The sequence below is a fragment of the Squalius cephalus genome, assembly GCF_949319135.1.
Source record: "Squalius cephalus genome assembly, chromosome: 4".
Classification (NCBI taxonomy): Eukaryota; Metazoa; Chordata; class Actinopteri; order Cypriniformes; family Leuciscidae; genus Squalius; species Squalius cephalus.
The window spans coordinates 15,968,768-15,991,156 of NC_137125.1; the positions used below are offsets into that span (position 1 = coordinate 15,968,768).

At 39.9% G+C, this 22,389-nt stretch overlaps 1 protein-coding gene across 2 annotated transcripts; it reads right to left on the reverse strand.

Moving 5' to 3' along the window:
- Window positions 1–2,679: 2,679 nt before the first annotated feature.
- On the reverse strand, window positions 2,680–21,566 carry LOC307157372 (uncharacterized protein). Of its 2 annotated transcripts, XM_079869269.1 has the most exons (4): window positions 21,489–21,543; window positions 21,261–21,338; window positions 20,754–20,933; window positions 2,680–5,085 (listed from the first exon to the last, which is right to left on the reverse strand). In XM_079869269.1, the coding sequence occupies exons 3-4, from the start codon at window positions 20,872–20,874 to the stop codon at window positions 4,016–4,018; spliced, it is 1,191 nt and encodes a 396-aa protein (XP_079725395.1). In that variant the 5' UTR covers window positions 20,875–20,933; window positions 21,261–21,338; window positions 21,489–21,543; the 3' UTR covers window positions 2,680–4,015. The 2 variants fall into 2 exon arrangements, with proteins under 2 accessions (XP_079725395.1, XP_079725394.1); XM_079869268.1 differs by lacking the exon at window positions 21,261–21,338 and having other exon boundaries at window positions 21,489–21,566.
- Window positions 21,567–22,389: the final 823 nt, after the last annotated feature.

Here is a 22,389-nt window from a genome sequence, read left to right on the forward strand (position 1 = left end):
GTAAAAATCCCTGTCCAAAGTAGTACCTACTGTTTTTTGACAAACAGGTTGTGTGGTAATTTAATTGCCATCTGAATCCACATCTCTGAGTTTACAAGAAGAGATTCAAAATTCATTGTTTAAATCCTTTTTGATCACTACCGAGCACCGTACCTAAGATGTACGCTTTCATTACTAAAATGCTGGAAAGTATTTTCAAGAACAATAGTTCATCGCAGCTCCACCTCAGCGAACAAAAATGGGAAAGAGAAGAAGGCACGTAAACATTTTAAATGGTTATTGTGGCAGCAATATATGATACAATTTAAAAATATGTAGACTAGGCTATTATAGTTTGGGTTATTTTTTATAATATCCCATGAGTCCTAATAAATGCAATTTCAACTATTTCTGAAGTGCTTCTTTTATAAAGAACACCACTTTCTCACATAATGCAGTGAAGCAGCCCCTGCACAAGAGAATAATTGATTCTCGAGCCATCGATATCAACCAATTCAGCACCACCGTCACGAAAAAGCACCGGGTAACGTCGCACGTAAGAAGGTATATCTTAAGCAGCTTCCTAAGGTATAGTTCGGGGAACACACCTAGAAATGGTACACCTTTATTTAAGTTATACCTTAAGAGTCTTCGAAGTGCGCTAAGAGACAACGTTATCAGGAAACCCAGCCCTGAGCTGTCTATACATGTAAGTTTGTATGAAGAGTTGACATGACTGAGACAGACATGACACATGAATATCACGTGATTTTAAAGTGTTTTGTTAAAGTGGTAAATCTAGAATGTTAAATAATACCTTTTTAAGTGTAACTTGTTACTGATCCTTGATCTGTATCTTTTCATCCTACATAAATAACAGAATAAAGAGACAGTGTGGCATTTTCTTTTGCATTTCCACAACAATGCTTGCTTTGATGCACTCATTATATATTTATCTGTCCCACCTGGATTACGCAAAGATTCTTTTTGCGTAAAAGATATTTTTTTTGTAATTAAATGAAACTTTGGAAAAAAAATTTTTATTTATAATTACTACACCACATTTACCAGATTATGTATTGTTTAGATACACAAGTCATACATGACCAAAAAAAAAAAAAAAAAAAAAAATCATAAAACTTACCAAATTCTGAGACATTTTTACTTTTAAAACAACCTATGAACTTTTTTTCTGTCTAATGTTATCTAACTAGCTTTTCTAACACCAGAACCATCACTGATATTGTCTTGATTGAAAAACATTTTGATATACGTACTTTAGTGATGGGAAGTTCTCTCTTGTTCGATCTCGTTCATCAAAATGATCAAATCTTTACTTGACTTTCATTTAAGTGGCTTTAAATGTAATACTTTTAACAGCCAAATTACCAGAACACATCCACCTACGCAATCTTGATCATATTCTGAATTAAAGGGATGGTTCGGAGTAAAATCAACCTAGGTTCCTTTGCACCACGACATTGAGCCAAACACCCCCAGAAGCCTTTTTTCCCTTGGTTGAACATTTTTAAAGTTAGAGCTTATTTAGAGATATCAGCCAAATGTCTTATCTCGTAAATTGCTCCACTAATAATGCCCAGAATGGTACCAAACTTCTACAGCAGTACAAATAGGTTCTGTACTCATGCGAATGCTACTGCTAACGCGGACACCGACGTCACTTCACCGAGTTGAGAAAAGCATGTAAAAGTCCTGACAGAAAGCGATGTATAAGGATGTAGTGTAACAACGAATTCTTTTTTTCCCCGAAGTGTTTACAACTTAGTGTTAACTAATAATTGTTATAAACTGGTACTACCAACAAAATATTAGTGCATTCCTGGGGAAAAGCATGTAAAAGTCCTGACAGAAACCGATGCATAAGGATGTAGTGTAACAACAATTAAGGCCCCCCTGGAAACATTTCCGTTGTGTCTTTGCAGTTTGCAGTTCGTTTCCCTATTTGCTCGTGCTGTGAATATTTGCAGCGTACGTGATGTGAAATCAACTAAATTGTTTTCTGAATATGTAGTTGTTGTGGCGTTTGCATGTGTTTTCTGAATATGTAGTTGTTGTGGCGTTTGCATGTGTTTTCTGAATATGTTGATGTGGCGTTTGTATGTGTTGTGACCCTTCTCGGCCACCGTAAACATGTATTTCTTATTAGTTTAATAATTTTAATGGAACCAGAATTGTTAGGCAGAATTGGACCCGGAAAATTTCTTATGATTCCCAAACCTATGGCCAAGGCTACTTAAGATTATAAATAAAAATTTCTGTTTAACTCTAATCTGGCATCAAAGAAACATGAGTGAATCCCATGATCGCTGATTAGAGATAGAATTGATAATTCCTGCATATATTACTAGCACATTTGTAAACAATGTGGGGAACTATCTTATTCAATTAACTTCTTTCTCTTTCAGTGTTTTTTTTTGTTTGTTTGTTTATAAAAAATTGTTGCCATCCACCATCAGGCATTTTATTTATTATTTTCACAAAACTTTAATGTGCCCCAGAATATTTTGTTGTGTGAATATCTGCACAAACAATATATCAAAATAAATAACAGACCCTCTGCTTTAAAAGAAACAACTTTATTCTAACTTCATGTCTTCCTTTTTTAACAACACTCGAATGTGTGTAGGTTTCATAAAAAAAAGCTACATTTTGAACAAAAAGCTAAGAAAAATCGTGTTTTTATCAGACGCAAATTGGAAGTCAATGGCTACGGTCAACTGTCTAGTAAATTCTTAAAAATATCTTTTGTGTTCAACAGAAAAAAGAAACTCATTAAAGGTGCTCTAAGCGATGTCACACATTTTATAGGCCAAAACATTTTTTTTGTCACATACAGCAAACATCTCACCATCCACTAGCTGCCTGTCTCCTGAACACACTGTAAAAAATGCAGTCTCTGTAGACACCACAGGCTCCACAAACGGCAACAAAAACAAACTGGGCTAACCCGCAGCACGAAACAAACTGTTCCAGCCAATAATCGACAAGAAGGATTTTGGGGTGGGGTTTGGGGGGTTAGTGCACGGATGAGGAGGAGGGAGGTTCTAGCTGGCCTCCGATTTGTTTGACAATACTTTAAACGTCAACAAGTAGTAACGTCACCCAACATCACTTAGAGCACCTTTAAGATTTGGAACAATTTGAGGGTGAGTAAATGATGACAAAAACTTTCATTTTTGGTTGAACTATCGCTTTAAAGTTTGATCATGTTAGCTTGTATATTACCTGATACCTGCTTCTTCACCTATGTTTTGATCCAGAGGTTCTGTACTCTTTCAGAATATCAGTGAAAATACGGAAAGCCGTTAAAACCCCATGCCACGCTGCAACTGCACATGGTTTCAATAAAGAGCTGAAATGAGAATCAGCATCAAACTATCAGTAGCAAACGAGTTGGATCTTCCGCCGTTAAGTTTTGCTGGTGTTGCGGTTTAGCTGATGCTCATGTTAAGTGTGACTTCTACTCCGGACGTGAACGATTGGCCACATATTCGTCAATTTCAAAAGCCTGCACAAGATGTCCTTACAATTAAACTTTTGCCCTACATGATGTTGGTATATTTATTTAAAACAGTGGTTCTCAACTCCAGTCCTCGGGACCCGTTGCTCTGCACATTTTGTATGTCTCTCTTATCTGACACACTCAGTTCAGTTCATGGAGTCTCTCTTAATGAGCTGATGATCTGATTCAGGTGTGTTAAATAAGGGAGACATACAAAATGTGCAGAGCAGCGGGTCCCGAGGACTGGAGTTGAGAACCACTGATTTAAAACATAAAAAGGTATTTCATTACCTGTAATGACAAATATATTATAAAAAAATTCCTATACAGCATCAAAAACGTAGTACATTGAAGGGTCTCACATGCGTGACTTTTCAGGTGTGTCTGTAAGTGTGATGACAGAATCTGCATTTTTTTTTTTTTTTTATCAAAATTGAATGGTCATCGTCATAGTGAATATGCAAGTAATTCCTGAACCTGCTGTATTTTCTCAACCTTTTACCACAAACAGAACTACAGTTGCATTTCAAAATGAGTTTGCAAATGACATTTCAGTTCTCTTCGATATGTGAAACTCTTCTCACACTGAGGACACGTAAAAGGCTTCTCTCCAGAGTGATTTCTCAAGTGGACATAAAGGTTTCCTTTATGATTGAAACTCTTTCCACAGTGATGGCAGGTGTAAGGTGTCTCTCCAGTGTGAATTCTCATGTGAATAGTAAGGTTTCCTTTATGTTTGAAACTCTTTCCACAGTGGTGGCAGGTGAAAGGCTTCTCTACAGTATGAGTTATCACATGATTCTTAAGGTGATTGCCGTTTCGGAAACGCCTTCCACAATGATGACATACAAACTGCTTCTCTTCAGTGTGAATCCTCATGTGCTGATTAAGGTTCTCTTTACATCTGAAACTCTTACCACACTGATCACAAGTAAACGGCTTCTCTCCGGTGTGAATTCTCATGTGAGTCTTAAGACATTCTTTTCGTGAGAAGCTCTTCCCACACAGTTTGCAGTTGTAAGGCTTCTCTCCAGTGTGAGTTCTTACGTGCTGATTAAGGTTTCCTTTACGTGCAAAACTCTGTCCACACAGTTTGCAGTTGTAAGGCTTCTCTCCAGTGTGATTTCTCATGTGGTCATAAAGGTTTCCTTTACGTGTAAAACTCTGTCCACACAATTGGCAAGTGATAGGTTTATCTCCAGTGTGAATTCTCATGTGACTCTCAAGACATTCGTTTCGTGAGAAGCTCTTTCCACACTGTTGGCAGGTGTAAGGCTTCTCTCCAGTGTGAGTTCTCATGTGGGCATTAAGGTTTCCTTTACGTGAAAAACTCTGTGCACACAGTTGGCAGGAGTAAGGCTTCTCTCCAGTGTGATTTCTCATGTGGACTTTAAGGTTTTGTTTTTGAGTGAAACTCTGTCCACACTGTTGGCAGGTAAAATAAATGTTAGATACGGTTTTCTGAGCTCTTTTTTGTGAGTAAGTCTTTTCAGTCTGAGTGGATTTTTTTCCCATCATGAAATCATGATCTTTCTCTTCCATTTGATTCAGTTCTTGACTCTCTTCTTTCAGTACCATCAGGTCTAAAGTGAAATAAAACAAATACAAAATTAACACCAGTTTTAAATGGCACAAAACAACAGACCACAAAAGGCTGCAGTAAAACAAGAATGCCAACAAAACGTTGGAACTGGATAAATTATGATTCTGAATGTTCCGGTCCAATCTGACTTCTGATCTGTAATGCTGCATGAATCATAATCATACACAGTTCATTCATTGGCTAGAGAAGAAAAAAATAATAATAAAGATGACTTGACATGCTAGATCCTAAACCCAATAATTCCTGGCCCACAGAAAACTCTGCAGATTATAGCACCCGTCATTGACAATCAAACACAACCTGCGTCTGTGCGATTGTGAGGGTTATTAGGCTGCTCTAATTGTTGTGACACTTTTTAATGAGAGCGTGATAATTGAAATGTCTGAAATTAAACTGACCGCAGAGTTGTTAAGGAAATGTCACTTGTCATTGTCAAATGTCAAATTAGAGCAACAGGACAGAGCAAAAGAATTTGCAAATGAATTTCATGAGGATCTGTGATTGAAGTATAACAGAATGGGATTATATAATAATGGAGCCTATTAGTATCAGTGATCGTCTTGTTTTCTTAATGAACCAATTAAAACTATTTCTATTTAAGGGGGTAATGGGATCTCACCTGGGAGCCCAATCACCTTCAAGTGGTAACTAAATGAGCCAATGGATATTGGCCAGTAAGATCTGCGTACTGAGTCACACCCACCTGGACATACGGGTATAAATATGAACGGCCTTACTTCATTCATATTTGCAAAGAGCAAACAGAAATTTTAATTGTTAAGCTGGAGATATTCTGCAAAAAGATTGTTGTGGGAAAAACATCTCTGCCGATATGAAGGCGCATCCAGCAGTGATTCGCATCCTGCCTGCTGTGCACAGAGTGAAGTGCAGCGTTTCACCCCTTGATGCTTTGGTGTATAGAGAAGATTTCCTAAAAGAGCAAGCACTGGCGGCAAGCTTTTTAAAAGATGTCTCACAGAGCCTATGCAAGTATGCATTTGCCCCAGTGAGCCTTCTCACACAGGCACTGTTTAAAGGAGAACTCCGGTCAATTTTAACATTGAGCTCATTTTTTTGTACATTTGGAGTGCTGTCAATACAGAGAACAACGACAAAAATCGGTGTTGCCTACACCGAGTTATTCTATTTTTAAAATTTGCACCCTGTTGACTTCAAATGTGATTTTCGGTTGAAGCCCAAAGTAGTCGATTGCCGAGTTCACGCGAGTGAATCGACTACTTTGGGCTTCAACCGAAAACAGGATGTAAACACAGGTATTTGCGCTGGCTTAAATAACATCATTTTTATACATATCTTTCACATCTACTGCAGTCAGATTCACTCGTGTTCACTCAGAAGGAATCACTCACATTTTCTGTGCACTTGTAATGACACATCAAGGATGTTAAGAGGCTAAAAGCAGGTTTAATACTTGCCCCATTGAAGTCAACAGGGTGCAAATTTTAAAAATAGAATAACTCGGTGTAGGCAACACCGATTTTTGTCGTTGTTCTCTGTATTGACAGCACTCCAAATTGACAAAAAATGAGCTCAATGTTAAAATTGACCGGAGTTCTCCTTTAAGGTCAAGGAGGAAGAGGAGCAGGTCTTGATGGTTGAGCCTTACTGGCCCACCCAGATCTCGTTCCCAGAACTGATGCTCCTTACGAAAGCCACTACCTGCTTTCTCAGGGACGGGTCACCATATGGCACCTGTGTCCAGACCTCTGGAACTTCCACAGAACGTGGAGGACTTATGTGGTCTACCACCACTCACTCAAGCTGGAGCCCCCTGTACTTATGCATTGAAGTGGAATCTGTTCGCTGGGGGTGGTGTTCTTCCTGGGGGAAAGATCCCCAGAAATGCCCGATCAGCTCTGTGCTTTCCTTCTTGCAAGAGAGGTTGGAGCGGAGACTGCCACCCTTTGCCTTGAAAGTCTATGTTGTCACCTGATGGCAGGTCACTTGGAAAACACAACCCATTCATCAGGTTCCTGAAAGATGCCAGGAGGTTAAATCCTCCCAGACTGCAACTTATCCCCTTCCTTGGACCTCTCTGATATACCAAGAACTCCCCTCAAGCCAAATCATTCAAGCTTAAGATCCTGTCTCTTAAGACAGTTCTCCTGACAGCGCTTGCTTCCTTCAAGAGGGTGGGGGGCTTGCAGGCATTTACGGTCAGTGAATCATGCCAGCTCTGTGACCCAGAGATCCAGGCCTGGAAACACGCCCAAAGTTTCCACCACTCCTTTTAGGGACCAGGTGATGAACTTTCAAGCCCTGCTCCCAGAGTAGGCAGACCTAGCCTGTTTGCACATTGCATGTTTATGTGGACTGCACGCAGAACTTAAGAAGTTTAGAGCAGCTCTTTGTCGGCTTTTGGGGTCAGCAAAAGACAAAGGCAGTTTCCGAACAGAGGTTGGCCCACTGGAGAGTGGATGCTATCACCTTGACGTACTAGTCCCAAGGCGAGCCGTGCCTCCTTGGGGTAAGAGCTCACTCCACTCGTGGTGTTACTTCCTTCTAGGCATTGGCAGACCTCTGCAGAGCTGCGGGCTGGGCAACACCTAACACATTTGCTAGATTCTACAATCTCCAAGTGGAGCCAATCTCATCCCATGTGTTGAGTACAAACAGGTAATGCGTGGGAAGGCTGGCTCTGTGTCTCACTTGCATCACCATTCCCCTCTAACGAGGGCATGCAAGCACATTCTTGCTTTGCAGGGGAGTTTGCAGGTGAGTAAACCCTGAATCGAGTTTCTCCAGCATCCTTCGGCAGCCAAACTCGGAGGAGTTATCTCATGCCAGGCCCTGTACTCTTGTGCATGCCCGGTAGATCAGCCCTTGTACTGGGATAGGTGCCAATAAGCTGTGATTCCCCCTCAGTAATCCCATATATACTTCAAGATACGATTTCCCTCTTGGTAAATCTGTGTCTTTCCTTGGGCCCTCTCTCTGCATCGGTAGTATCTCCTCCCCTCTAGTCAGTCCATACAGTGGGGAGAACAAGTATTTGATACACTGCCGATTTTGCAGGTTTTCCTACTTACAAAACATGTAGAGGTCTGTAATTTCTATCATAGGTACACTTCAACTGTGAGAGACGGAATCTAAGGGTGTATTCACACCAGGAAAGTCTGATAGTTCACTTGCTTTGGTCCGGACCAAATGCAATGTTGATTTTTTTTGTTTGGTATGGTTCGCTTTCACACTGCTCTTTTTGCAAGTGAACCAAAATTTGTAAACAAAACCACACGTGTGCTAAGGTCGTCCATTCATTGGACAGGATTTTTTTTTTTTTTTTTTTCAATCAACCTGCCAGTTGTCCTGATCGGGAATAGTGGTGTTATTCTTACTTATCTATATCTAAGGCTTTCTTATTGATATGCATTTATTGTATTGTTGTAGTGTATTTATTGTTTTCTCTTAACCATCAACCTAGAGACTGCAGATGAAAATGAGCCTGTTTGGCTAAATTTGGCACATTTACATTTTGGACTTTGTCCTCATGTTGATTAATGTGCGCTGTCCCTTTTAAATAAAGAAATAATAAAAAAAGAATTCTCAACCAGGGAAAAGCAGGAAGTGCAAAAACAGGCTCAGCATGGAGATATTTCGTAATGCAGTAGGCTATTTGTTCTTTACCTGATTTGGTGTTATTCCCTACAAACGCAATATTAAGAAACTATTGAGCATATGACAAAATGTCATCTATACGATGTTGTAATTAGATTTTGAGAAGACGACGATGTGCTGCAAGTACGGTTCCGGCGGAGAGAACGTGCTTTTAAACCATTTAAGCGCGGTAATACAAAAGAGAACGCTCTGTCTGTGAATGCACACACGACGCGCAAAAAGACGCGCAACAGTATCGCGTGCACAGACAGCGCGCCAGAATTCTCTTTCTCTTTCGCGCTTGAACGAACAATAACACATGCACAGCATTATGCCAAAATGTCCGTTTTGTTAAGTATCCTCATAAGAGCAGTCAAATAAAAAGGCGCAGTTTTCTGCAGTTGGGTCGGTTCATGTTCACACCGTAAACGAACCGTACCAGAGTTCGTTTGGAACCGTACCGAGACCACCTCTTCAGCTGGGTCTCGGTTCGATTGTTTGGTCCGCACCCGAGTTCGATTGCTGTATTCACACCTGCCCAAAAGGTCCGCACCAAGGGGGGAAACGAACTTGAGTTCGATTCAATCGAACCAAACAAGGCAGGTGTGAATACACCCTAAAATAAAAATCCAGAAAATCACATTGTATGATTTTTAAATAATTAATTTACATTTTATTACATAAGTATTTGATCACCTACCAACCAGTAAGAATTCCGGCTCTAACAGACCTGTTAGTTTTTCTTTAAGAAGACCTCCTGTTCACCACTCATTACCTGTATTAACTGCACCTGTCTGAACTCGTTACCTGTATAAAAGACACCTGTCCACTAGTGTTGTCAAAAGTACCGGTACTTCGGTACCAAGTCGGTACTGAAATTTTTAAAATGTGACGATACCAGCATTTCTGTAGTACCGGTAGTACAGAGTACCGGGTATATTTGGCTCCCAGTAATAGGCAGCTGCTTTCAGTTGCTCTGTGTTTATATAAGTGCGGGGCTCCAGACTAACTTTTTTACTAGGAGCACTGTAGCCGATATATACCACAATATATATAGTGTCTGTGAATATCAAACCGCAAAAAGACTATTTAAATATTAACCCTGCATGTTCTGCTTGTCTCTGTGTGAATGAATGGCGCAGACGCGCGGTTTCATTTACCTCACACACAGACGCACGAGTGACGCTTGCGCTGTTTTCAGTCTCTGCTGCCTCACGATATGATGACATGATGAAATTAATCTCCAGAGCCGCTCTAAGAGTCATTTCATGAGCATTTTACCGTTTCATTTGAGACAAACTATCGTCATATCATACACACACAGAAATTAAAAGGTCTTCACGGCAACCCGTCAAAATAAAAGTTCGGTTTAACTTGAAGAAATTGACAGAAATAATTATATTAGGCTACTGTACAGTAGATTTAGCTATGTCTCCATGTATTAAAAATACTACTAATAATAATAATAATAATAATGTGTGCATTTGTAGGTTGCTTATGTTTCACTTGATTTTTTTATAAATAATATTTACGTTTAAACAGCATGTAGCCTTCAGTGCTTATATGTATAATTTACTTATGATTACCGTCATAAATAGTAGGCTAAGTCATTGAATTGAATTTAATATTTTTTCAAATAGTTAAATAAAATAGAAAAATAGTTCCAACAGATTTTGCTGTGGTACCGAAATTGGTACCGAGAACTGTAAAATTTTAATGGTATCAGTACCGACTACTGGAATTTTGGTACCGTGACATGCCTACTGTCCACACACTCAATCAAACAGACTCCAACCTCTCCACAATGGCCAAGACCAAAGAGCTGTGTAAGGACATCAGGGATAAAATTGTAGACCTGCACAAGGCTGGGATGGGCTACAGGACAATAGGCAAGCAGCTTGGTGAGAAGGCAACTACTGTTAGCGCAATTGTTAGAAAATGGAAGAAGTTCAAGATGACGTCAATCTCCCTCGGTCTGGGGCACCATGCAAGATCTCACCTCATGGGGCATCACTGATCATGAGGAAGGTGAGGGATCAGCCCAGAACTACACGGCAGGACTTGGTCAATGACCAGAAGAGAGCTGAGACCACAGTCTCAAAGAAAACCATTAGTAACACTACGCTGTCATGGATTAAAATCCTACAGCGCACGCAAGGTCCCCCTGCTCAAGCCAGCGCATGTCAAGGTCAGTCTGAAGTTTGCCAATGACCATCTGGATGATCCAGAGGAGGACTGGGAGAAGGTCATGTGGTCTGATGAGACAAAAATAGAGCTTTTTGGTCTAAACTCCACTCGCCATGTTTGGAGGAAGTAGTAGTATGAGTACAACCCCAAAAACACCATCCCAAACTGTGAAGCATGGAGGTGGAAACATCATTCTTTGGGGATGTTTTTCTGCAAAGGGGACAGGACGACTGCACCGTATTGAGGGGAGGATGGATGGGGCCATGTATCACGAGATCTTTGCCAACAACCTCCTTCCCTCAGTAAGAGCATTGAAGATGGGTTGTGGCTGGGTCTTCCAGCATGACAACGACCCGAAACACACAGCCAGGGCAATTAAGGAGTGGCTGCGTAAGAAGCATCTCAAGGTCCTGGAGTGGCCTAGCCAGTCTCCAGACCTGAACCCAATAGAAAATCTTTGGAGGGAGCTGAAAGTCCGTATTGCCCAGCGACAGCCCCGAAACCTGAAGGATCTGGAGAAGGTCTGTATGGAGTGGGCCAAAATCCCTGCTGCAGTGTGTGCAAACCTGGTCGAGAACTACAGGAAATGTATGATCTCTGTAATTGCACAAAGGTTTCTGTACCAAATATTAAGTTCTGCGTTACTGATGTATCAAATACTTATGTCATGCAATAAAATGCAAATGAATTACTTAAATCATACAATGTGATTTTTTTGGATTTTTGTTATAGATTCCGTCACTCACAGTTGAAGAGTGCCTATGATAAAAATTACAGACCTCTACATGCTTTGTAAGTGGGAAAACCTGCAAAATCAGCAGAGTATCAAATACTTGTTTTCCCCACTGTATGTGTATCTACCACACATTACCTCCCCTTCAGCAGGGTGAGGCCTCCATAGCGTCCCTATCATAATAGTGTTAACAGAGTTAACGAATGGGAACGTCTAGGTTACTAATGTAACCCCTATTGGGAGGGAACAGAGCCTTTATTGCCAGAGCCCTGAACTACTGCTAAATGGCCGGATGCTGCTTGGCTCTTCAGAAAAACATGAATTAAGTGAGTAATGCCGGTCATATTTATACCCCTATGTCCGGGTGGGTGTGACTCGCATGCAAATCTCACTGGCCAATGTCCATTGCCTTATTTAGTTACCACTTGGAGGTGATGTGCTCCCAGATGAGACCCCATTATGTCAAGTATAGGTGTTACATTACTTCAGTAGATTACATACATCATTAGTAACCTAGACATTATTTATGCTAGAGTCCTGCACGGGTTCGGGTACCCGCAATATCCAACCGTGTCGGATACGGGTGCGGGTCGGGTCGGACACGGGGGAAACACGGGTCTAAACACGAGTTTAAAACAATCACATGCAAACGTAAAAATATATGCATATTTTTAGGAACACATCTACAAAAATATGCCTGTATTTCAAGTTGATAAAATAATTTAAAATCCACATCAGTTTATTTGTACCGACGCGCCACGCCCTCCCAGGAGTTTATAACGTTACCTAGGCTACTTTCACTTTTAAAAATGCATCATAACCGCACGCGCGATCTGCTTGCAGTCATTGAGATGGATGAGGAGTTGAAGAAAATAATAACTAGTGGAGATTGTAAAGTTGTCGACAATACGTCATAAAAAATCAAATCCACTATGTGGGAGAAATTTGGAATTATCTGAAGAAAGTATTGTGAAAGGCTTATTTGCTGCATGCATTTTCGTTTTGGATAGCCGCAAATGTGGAACTTCATCGCTGAGGAAGCACGCAGATACTGTGGTAACAAGCAGTTTTATCGAACAGTATTTTTCAAATTTAACACTGTTAAGTATGTGTGGTGTGCAGAACCCAAAATTATCAGATGTAGGCTAGACGAAATTGCGTGGCATATAGTGTTGTAGCTGCGTCTGTTCGATTGGTAAAATGTTAAGGCTACTCAGTTTTGTGTTTACGTTTGCCATGTTCTTCATGTACCGGCCTTTTGACAGCTTTGGCTGAAGATGTCCTTGTGTTAATTGTCGTGTAATAACTTCTGTATGACCTGGCAATAAACATTTTTGTAATTGTGTCTATAATGTGATTGGCTAAACTGATTTTATTTCGGGTGCGGGTCGGGTATCGGTTCTGTTTTAAGCGGGTCGGGTCGGGTGGGGATTTTAATTAGTGCTGCTGTCGGAAAACGGGTGGGATGCGGTTTGAAGCACTTAGGGATGGGCATTCGATTAAATTTTCTTAGTCGATCGTCGGGAGAATTAACGATCGACTATCGATTAATCATTAATATTTTTATATTGAAATTCATTATTTCTTCAACTTTTTATAAATTAAAAATGCAATGAAAATACAAAAATACAGTTTGTTTGTCCTCGATGAGATCTTTATTACAAGAAGATCAACTTGTGGCAGTGAAACTGCACGTTACTTGAAGATGCCCTGCGGTGCTCTAAAACAGCGGAACAGCGAGCCGGTGTTCTTAAACAGAGACCCATGGCCACTTCATCCGTTTTCTGTGATCGGATAACTATCCGATCGTGAAAAGACCAAATGTAAATGCCCTCCGAAACGCATTCGAGGCGGATTTAAACCCGATCGCTCAAACCACTTCAGGAGGAGATCTGAGACGCATTCCAGACGAAACTGGACAAGAGTAAATGCATCTGGTTGTTGAAACTACATATGTAAATTTGACTCATCCCAAAAAATGCTAAGAAATAAACATGTGAGAGCGTTGTATAGGCCTAGGCTATATGTCATGTTATAGCCAGATATGACGGCGTTACTGGAACACGCATCATCACAGATGAGCATCTATTCAAGCCAACGTGCAAACTATCGCAAATCAAAGTGAAAGTCATTCATCAAAACACAATCATCTTCATTAAAAGTAAAGAACCGAAATGATCTTACCAGGGCTGTTGCCGCAATATTGTTGCAGTCTTTGATTTAGAAATTTTCGCTGATGATCAATAAAATGCAGCCCATATCAGTTGCTTTCGGTATCGTGCAACAATTTAAATATGTAGCGCGGGAATTCAAGATCGGATTTATATCCGTTTTGCAAAAACACATTTATATGACCGGGTGTAAATGGAATCGTTTTGATAAATCAGATAGCTATCCGATCTGAGAAAACGCATGAAGTTCCCATAGAACTTCTGCACCAGTCCACTGATTTCTGTTGAGAAAGATAAGCATGTTGACATGATCTGGGATCAGATGCGACCGCAACCTGGTGACAGCCAGTCCAGCCGCCGAAAACACCCGCTCTGAGGGGACTGACGTTGCCGGGATGCACAGGTACCTCCGCGCTAAAATCAATTCCATTGCTTCAAGACTCACACTACGCAACGCAACCTGCATTAGATTAATCGATAACAAATAAACGTGATCGACGAAATTCTTAACGATCGATTATCGATCGTTGATTAATTATGCCCATCCCTAGAAGCACTGCGGGTACGGGCGGGTGCGGATTTACAAAATCGGACCCGTGCAGGACTCTGATTCATGCTGTTGAATCACTGTGTGTATTTAGTTTTTCAAAATGAAATATAGCAGTTTCTTAGTAAAATATTACTGATAAATTTACTATATTGATTTTACTGATAAACATTACAAGGGATGTACTGATACTGCGCTCATGTAATCGTTAAAATGCTCCAGTACCAAAAACTGACACCACGCAGCAGTGTTTGTGTCCAGATAATGAAACACAGACAACAGAGCAAACACAGAGCAGAATGGAGATATCAGATAAGTATGGAAAAATTTACAAACAAGGCACATATTACTAGCGGTAACTGACGGAAAAAAGCGCCACTACTGTTGCATGCTCTTGTTTGCTGAACACTTACTCGGTGCATATGTCATTTGTATTAACACAATCTTATATGCAAGCAATGAACTATAACGTGATTTTAACTTAGTGTAATATAATAACGAACGTTTATCTATCCAAATGATCGTGCGGAGTGTGGAAGTTAAATCATACCGACATTTTTAACTTAACGTGCATTTCTCTCTAGGCTCATCCGCAGTCAACTTCGCAGCCGACACTGACTCAGCAAACTCTTGTCATGAAACCGCTACTTACAGAGAAAAGAAAAAGAGAAATTAGACAAGTTTATTTTGTTGCACTTGCTATGAGACCAATTTACATCGTCAGCGGTAAAGGTTTCAAACGAATGATTGAATTCCTTTAGCCAGGCTACAATGTTCCCAAAATTGACACTGCAATACATACATACATACATACCATACATACAGATAAACTGTAAAACTGATCCGATCTGTCAAACCATTGCTGCTGGTAGACGCCTTGTGGGATATTCAAGACATTCAAGAAAAGTGCCAAGGCTACAACAACTCTGAGAAAAAAAAAGCACCAGAATGTGGCTGAACACAAACTCATCCAAGATGTCTTGACACGATGGAACTCCACGTACTTAATGCTGGAGCGCCTCCTGGAAAATAGGTGGCCATTTACAGCTATGCTTTCAGACACTGGCACCAAACAGTCTGATGGAGATCTAGATCTCACAACTGCACAATGGCAGACATCGTCTCAGGGCTGAAACCCATGACCACTCTCACCAAGCTGCTCTCACAGGATGTAAATGCATTTCTGTCTGCCACACTGCCCATGTTAATAAACATGAAGAGACACCGCTTGTTACTGCACTATGACAGCACATCCACAAAAGTACTGGAGAAAAAAAAAAACTAACAGAAGAAATCAACAATTGATGGGAACTCACAGGGAATCTCACGACCAGCATACACTATATTGCCCAAAAAATTGTGAACACCCCTCCAAATCAATGAATTTAGGTGTTCCAATCACTTCCATGGCCACAGCACCAATGCATTAGGGCTGGACCCGAATATTCGAATATTCGTTCGGTGGGTTGGTATTCGATTTGAAAATTTGACATTCGAATATTCGGGGGTTTTTTTTGCTGTTTTTTTTTACACACCCGGGATCTCCCGCCAACGGTTCTCATTCGCGCTTGAATAAGGCCACACTGGCTGCGTGGCGTGGGCGTCTCAGCTGAGTGGCATGTCCATTTTTATTTCGGCTCCCATGTTAACAGGTTGGAGTTTGCACACTGCCTGCGTGAGACACGAATCTCAGGAAAACGCGTGCATGCTAGAAATAGAACCGACGCCAGGAGTGCTCTGGCTAGAGCGCAGAACAGCGGAGTGTGTATGGACCTAAGTGCATGCCTGAGCTTGTGTTTTGGGTTAAGCAACGTTGCTTTGACATTGTGGAAAATAGAATAATAGAAACAAAATGTATAGCCTTTTTACCCGTTATTATCAAACTAAATTAATCTTGTTTTTAATTTAACTTAATTTCGTTTTTCTTTATTTAAATTTCATTTTTTCTTTATTTACATTTCGTTTTTCTTTATTTAAAGTTCGTTTTTTCTTTATTTAAATTTAGTTTTTCTTTATTTAAAATTCGTTTTTCTTTATTTAAATCTACCCTTTACTGGTGTCAGTAATCTGTTAGTCAGAAAAATATTAGACTACCTTAAACGTATTGCTTAATTTAACAGACCTGTGTGTGTGCGTTTTATATCACTAGTGCAGTGTCCGTTCTCGCGTGAGGCGCGCCGCTTCCCACTCGCGCTGTTCTGTAGTTTACTAAAAGTTTATTAATTCTGAATGTGTCGCGTCTCGTGTCCATCTATATTGCACCAAATGCGACACTGCACTCCCTTGTTAAGTCGATTGGATGAACGGTTCTCGAAATAATCAAAATGCAAACGGACATACAGACATAGAGATTTCTGCCTTTATTAGAGAGAAGAATATGTTCAGCCCCCTCTCTCCGAAGCTTCGAATATTCGATGTTCATTACGATCGAAGCTTCGAAGCTCAAAAAATGGTATTCGGACCAGCCCTACAATGCATTTACATTTATGCATTTGGCAGACGCTTTTATCCAAAGCGACTTACATTGCATTTCAAGGTACACTTTTACATTCTTATTTCTTGCTTTCCCTGGGAATTGAACCCATGACCTTGGCTTTGCAAGCGCCTACTAGGGATGCAACGGTACACGGTAAAATCCCGGACCGTTCGGTCAGCCCTGCACGGGACAATCTACCCTCATGTCCCGCGGGACTTCGGTTTTGCCATTGAGTTCGCGCTGATCCTTTTAGTTTTTGCTTTAGGCGCCGTTCACATATCGCGCCTGAAAACGCTAGACGCGCCGCGTTCTCCTTTTTCCAAAGCGCTAGGGCGGTTGCGCTCCGGAGGCGTCTGTCGTTGCTAAAGCAACCATCAGCTGCGCTCTGGTTGGTTCTTGTCACGTGACCTACGGTGCGCTTGCGGCATTCTGAAAAGTTGAGAATTTTCTCCACTGCTGGGGACATCGTTAGTGCCAACCGGTCTCGCCTTGCACCAGACAGTGTTGATAGACTCATCTTTTTGCACAAGAATCTCTCAATAGTGGATGAGTAAATAACATTGCACTTTGTATCCTGAATGCAGTATTTTTTTATTATATTATTTTGCTCTGCTTTTTTTTATTCAAAGCACAAGCTAATTTATGTTTGTTAAAGGTAAAAGTGCACCTTTTCTTTCACATTGATTACTTCATATACCAGTTATCAAGGTTTGGAATTGGGATCCACTTGAATATTTTGAAGTGTGTTTGTTTACATTTTGTATTTCATATAAGTGATAGTTGAAGAGGTTGTATTACTTAGTGTTGTTCAGTACAGACTAGAGTGTTAATTTATTCCATACATTGATGTTCTTCCTACTGTGACATTCTGTTTATGCTCATAAGAAAAATAAAACATATTTTTGGGATGAAATAGCAGTCTCTTTCTGCACAAAACATGTACCGAAACCGAACCGAGACCGTGGCCCAAAAACCGAGGTACGGACCGTACCGTGGGCTATATGTACCGTTGCACCCCTAGCGCCTACGCTCTTCTGTTTTGAGCTACAGTTTAGGCATAAGAATGTGAAAGATTGGTTCGCTCTCAGGAGCTCAGTGAATTCAAGCATGGTACCATGATAGGTCGCCACCTGTGCAATAAGTTCACAGAGTCCTGACCTATACCACAAACAAAACTCAGCAAAGATTGCTCTTGCTCTGGCTTTAACTTCTGCATATTCGGCAGCGTTGCCACAACGTCTCGCTCGCATTTTTCTCCGCCGCCATTACTGAACTACAACTCAAACTAGTGCACAACCTCAACATCATCGTTCTCAGCCACTCCCTCTGTTCGCTGATTGGACAGGTAAAAATTTGCTGGAGAAACCCCACGAATACACCGCAAACCCAGGCGACGTACTGAAGGAAAATGAAAATTGAGCGGAAGTACGTAGGAGGGCGGAGCCTGGCTAATCCCAAGCTTGCTATAGCTGCTAAACGCCTGCACTCCATCCCTACCACATCCACGCTATCAGAGTGCATTTCATTAACTGGGTTTCCACTGTCGGGCCAAAAGCGGGCGTGCTAGTGTGTGCCAGGGCCAGTCAGGTTGTCACTGTCACTTTAGCCCGGCACGGCCCGTTTGAAGCCCTGGCTCGCACTGGCCAGACAGTGGAAACGAGGCTATTGTGAGAAAGACACAGAGCTCACTTCTTCCCAACAACTTGGACAAAAAAAACAATAGTGACGGTCTGTTATGATTGGCCACATTATTTGAAGTGTTTCAGTTTACTGTTAGCTTATACATTTTATTGATTCGTCTTTATATAATGCATAGGCTATATATTTATTTTGTTTAGGAACTTCTGACTGAAACTGATTATTTTCGATGTTTCATTCAAAGGCACGTCCATAGCCTGAGTATGTTTGCGATTTGCAACTGATATTTCTCTTAAATGTATCAATTATGTATCAAGCATTAACAAGTGTATGTCCAGCAACAAACTGATGAGGGTGTGTATTTATTACGGTGCGGGAACTATTAACTGTATCAATAACAGCGCATACGTGTTAGCCGAACACTAAAGTGAATAACTGATGTAACAAACGTTGGTAAAACAAATCTTGCTCCATGCTTAATCTTTAGTCAAAGTAATAAGAACAACAGACAATTTGCATTAATAGACATTTATAGTTATAGGTAATAGTGGCCCACAACTGTTTAGCAGAAGTATTTCAGTAAGACAGTAATAACGTGAGTTAGCCGGAGACCTACAGAATTTAAAACTCAAAACTATATATTTTGAACACCCAGTAGAAAATACATACATCAATAATAATAATAATACTTAAAGGTATTGTGGAGGATTTTCACGAATTTTAGAAAAGAACCGCCCTCTCCACTTTTTGAAAAAATGCACATGTGCAACACTCTACCTGCTCCCGAGAGGGAACGCCTGTTAAACGTGTGCACGAGAGAGCATGCACGAGCCTAGTTTAGACAAATTGAGATGTTTACCGTGCTGCGCAGTGTGTGACTTGTGCCAGGGCTAGCATCGCTAATCATAGCTTACATTAACTTTTACTAGCAGTGATTTTAAATGGATTTCTCCAAATAGCATGCCAAACTTTACCTGTCGAGTAACAACCTGTGCTTTCAGCGCACGCCAGCGTGTGAAATATTCTCCCAAAAACACTCTGGTCTTGTTTCTTTCTTCAGAGGCCTTTCTCTTCTTGTCATACAATTCGTAGACACTTTTTCTCTTGCGACCCTCAAACATTTTGAAAAAACCCAGTGAGAACGACGAGCTTCAATGAATGGCTGAAACCGTAGCTCACTACACATACACCTGAAAGTGCGCATGCACAGAAAGAGAAAACTACCTAGGGATGAGCACGTACGATGGCCTTACGTAAACATATCATCAGAATGATTGACAATTAGGTGGACCAATAGTCTTGATGATCCACCCGGAAAAAGAAATTCCTCCATTATACCTTTAAAGGATGCGATTCTGAGGAGCAAGCTGGTTCAAATAAGATTTGAGAAGCAGTTGTCAGTAAAATAACATGTTTGAGGGCGGGTTGAGTTGTTCCCGGACGGACAACGTTTAACATAGATGGGCATTATGCAAATGTCTTTTCTAGTGACGTAGAACCGTAAAACAGTATCATTCTAAACATAATTGACTCTTAATTTAGACAAATCGATTCTTTCTTTTGGGAGACAAAAACTTTATCGTTCACTTTCGACTTTACAACTTTGCAGAATGTTTACATTCACAAACAGCTCTATTACACACTGCATGAAAGGGAATATTTTTAAAAAAATCCATAATAGGGGCCCTTTAAAAATCCCTAACTCGCTTACAAATGAAACCATGGACATGAACAAAATTATTCGTTTATAAACACTGATTCATTCCTCAATGAAACACCACTGATTATCCTTATATTATAAAATGTTAAATTCCCCTAAAAAGTGAAGTCGTTTCATGTTTTGCCACATGTGGCTTACAGTCATATAGTGAAAACTTAATTGGCATGATTATCAGAGATTTAGAGTATTTTAAAAAAACATATAGCCTAGTACCTTAAATATGAAAATAGACAATAGCCTACATCATGTTAATTGGATAAAGAGAAACATAAAATGAAGGGGAAAATAAAATAAATATATACATTTACTATATAGTAATTCATACTAAAAAACTCATTTTGACATGAAATTTGACTTGGCTTTATCTGTCTGGACTTGCAAAACAATGATTTGGTCCTACTTCTGGTCGATAGAAGATGTGAAAGACACCTGAGATATTTTATTAAATCCTCAATTTGTGTCTTTGATTGTTAATATTTAACAATTTTAGTTTGATTTTTAGAAATCAACATTTTAGTAAGGTTTAAATGACAAAAGTTCAGCTGCGAGAATGAAACCAACCTGTTTGTTCCTCAGTATCATCTTGCTTCACACTGAGTGCTTCTTCAAACTTCATGTCTTCATTCTCCTCTTTAATAAATACAATCTTTATGTCTTCACTCTCCTCTTTAATAAAAGCCATCTTTATAATAGTGTCACGTGGATCTCAGTCGCTTCACCAGGAGTTTTTCTGTGTTTGTCCTGTTTAAGATGAGAATAATTAACAGAAAGAAAATAAATCCAAACTAAATCTCTGAGTGTGTCTCAATCAGATCTAGTTCAGTAGTTCAGTTCACTGGAAAGAGAGTCAGTCATAGAGAGAGGGTTAATGGACTTTAATGATCTGATTAAACTAAAAACACTATAAACTGAACAAATAAAAAAGAGCACGCGTTAGTGTTTGTTGTTCTCGTTGCATTTACACTGTTTTAACTCACTGGTGTCGTCACAGCTGTAACTCAAATCACTGAATAGTTTAGCAAAGTATTCGGACTCAAAAAAAGCTCAGTTTCTCTCATCAATACTTACCAGTGACTGAATCTGTGTTTACAATGAACTGATTCACGATAGAGGGAGCGAAATGAGACGCATCTTTTCTGTCACTCGCTTTACTCATAAGAACAACGTTGGTTAAATAAAGCATTACAATTTTACAATGTTATGTATGATCAATTGACATTACAATATTGTAAATCAATTAAATTGATTGGAAAGTTTGTATCGATTTAAACATTTTAAACGCGCAACACCACAAACCTTTCTTCAGCCGAATCACAACAGATGAAGGAGCGCGGCGCCGCCTTATGACGTCACACCTCCTAACCAAAATAAAAGTGCACAAAGTCCAAAATCACAAACGTGCATAGAAATGTACAATTATACGTATAATATTAAAGAAATATTAAAGACTACTAATGAAAATATTAAGAATTAATAATTAAAGAGAGAGATTCTCTCTATATGGCAAAAATGTAATGTTTGGGTGCAGAAACCATTTATACCATATTAGTAACAAATGTAGTTTATAGGTTAAAATTATATAATAAAAAAAGAGTTTATGACTTCATAAAGTAGGGTTAATATTAAGTGACATTTTGGAGTGGGCAATATGACCAGAATCGTAATTCAAGATATAAGACTTTTGTTGATTTAAATTTAGTCTTTCCCCTTATTATTAGAGTCACAGGGCTGGACACCAGTTATCTTGCCAAGACGAATTTTATTCTTATATGTCAGGAGAGAAACTTTCAGAAGATGTTACATTCATGCCAGGTCTATGCGTTCTCGTGTTTCTCTTCCCTCACATCTCGTAGTTTCTCTTCTCTCACATCTCTTAGTTTCTCTGAGGTGGTACAGTAAGATAGAGCTTATATACATCACTGAATGACTTCCATTCATGGTAACAACTCTGTGTTGTTGGAACGTATATGTCATACGAACATATGGCACAATTCACTTCCATATTAAGAAACTATCTGCATCAGTTGAACACATGTATAGTATACACCCTTCTGTCTGTCTCTGTCTCTGACATATGATCTTTACATGCACCCATGCTATCTATAGTCTCTCATGCACTCAGACTGTCATACACACATAAACTCATAACTCTATAAGATAATACAACTGATTATGAATATTAATAAAGAATAATAAT

Excerpts from the sequence above, each read along its gene's own strand:
- LOC307157372 (XM_079869268.1), bottom strand. The coding sequence starts at position 20,874 with ATGGCTTTTATTAAAGAGGAGAGTGAAGACATAAAGATTGTATTTATT. Across the intron at positions 5,086-20,753 it reads TGATACTGAGGAACAAACAG|ACCTGATGGTACTGAAAGAA; the intron begins GTTGGTTTCATT and ends ATTTCACTTTAG.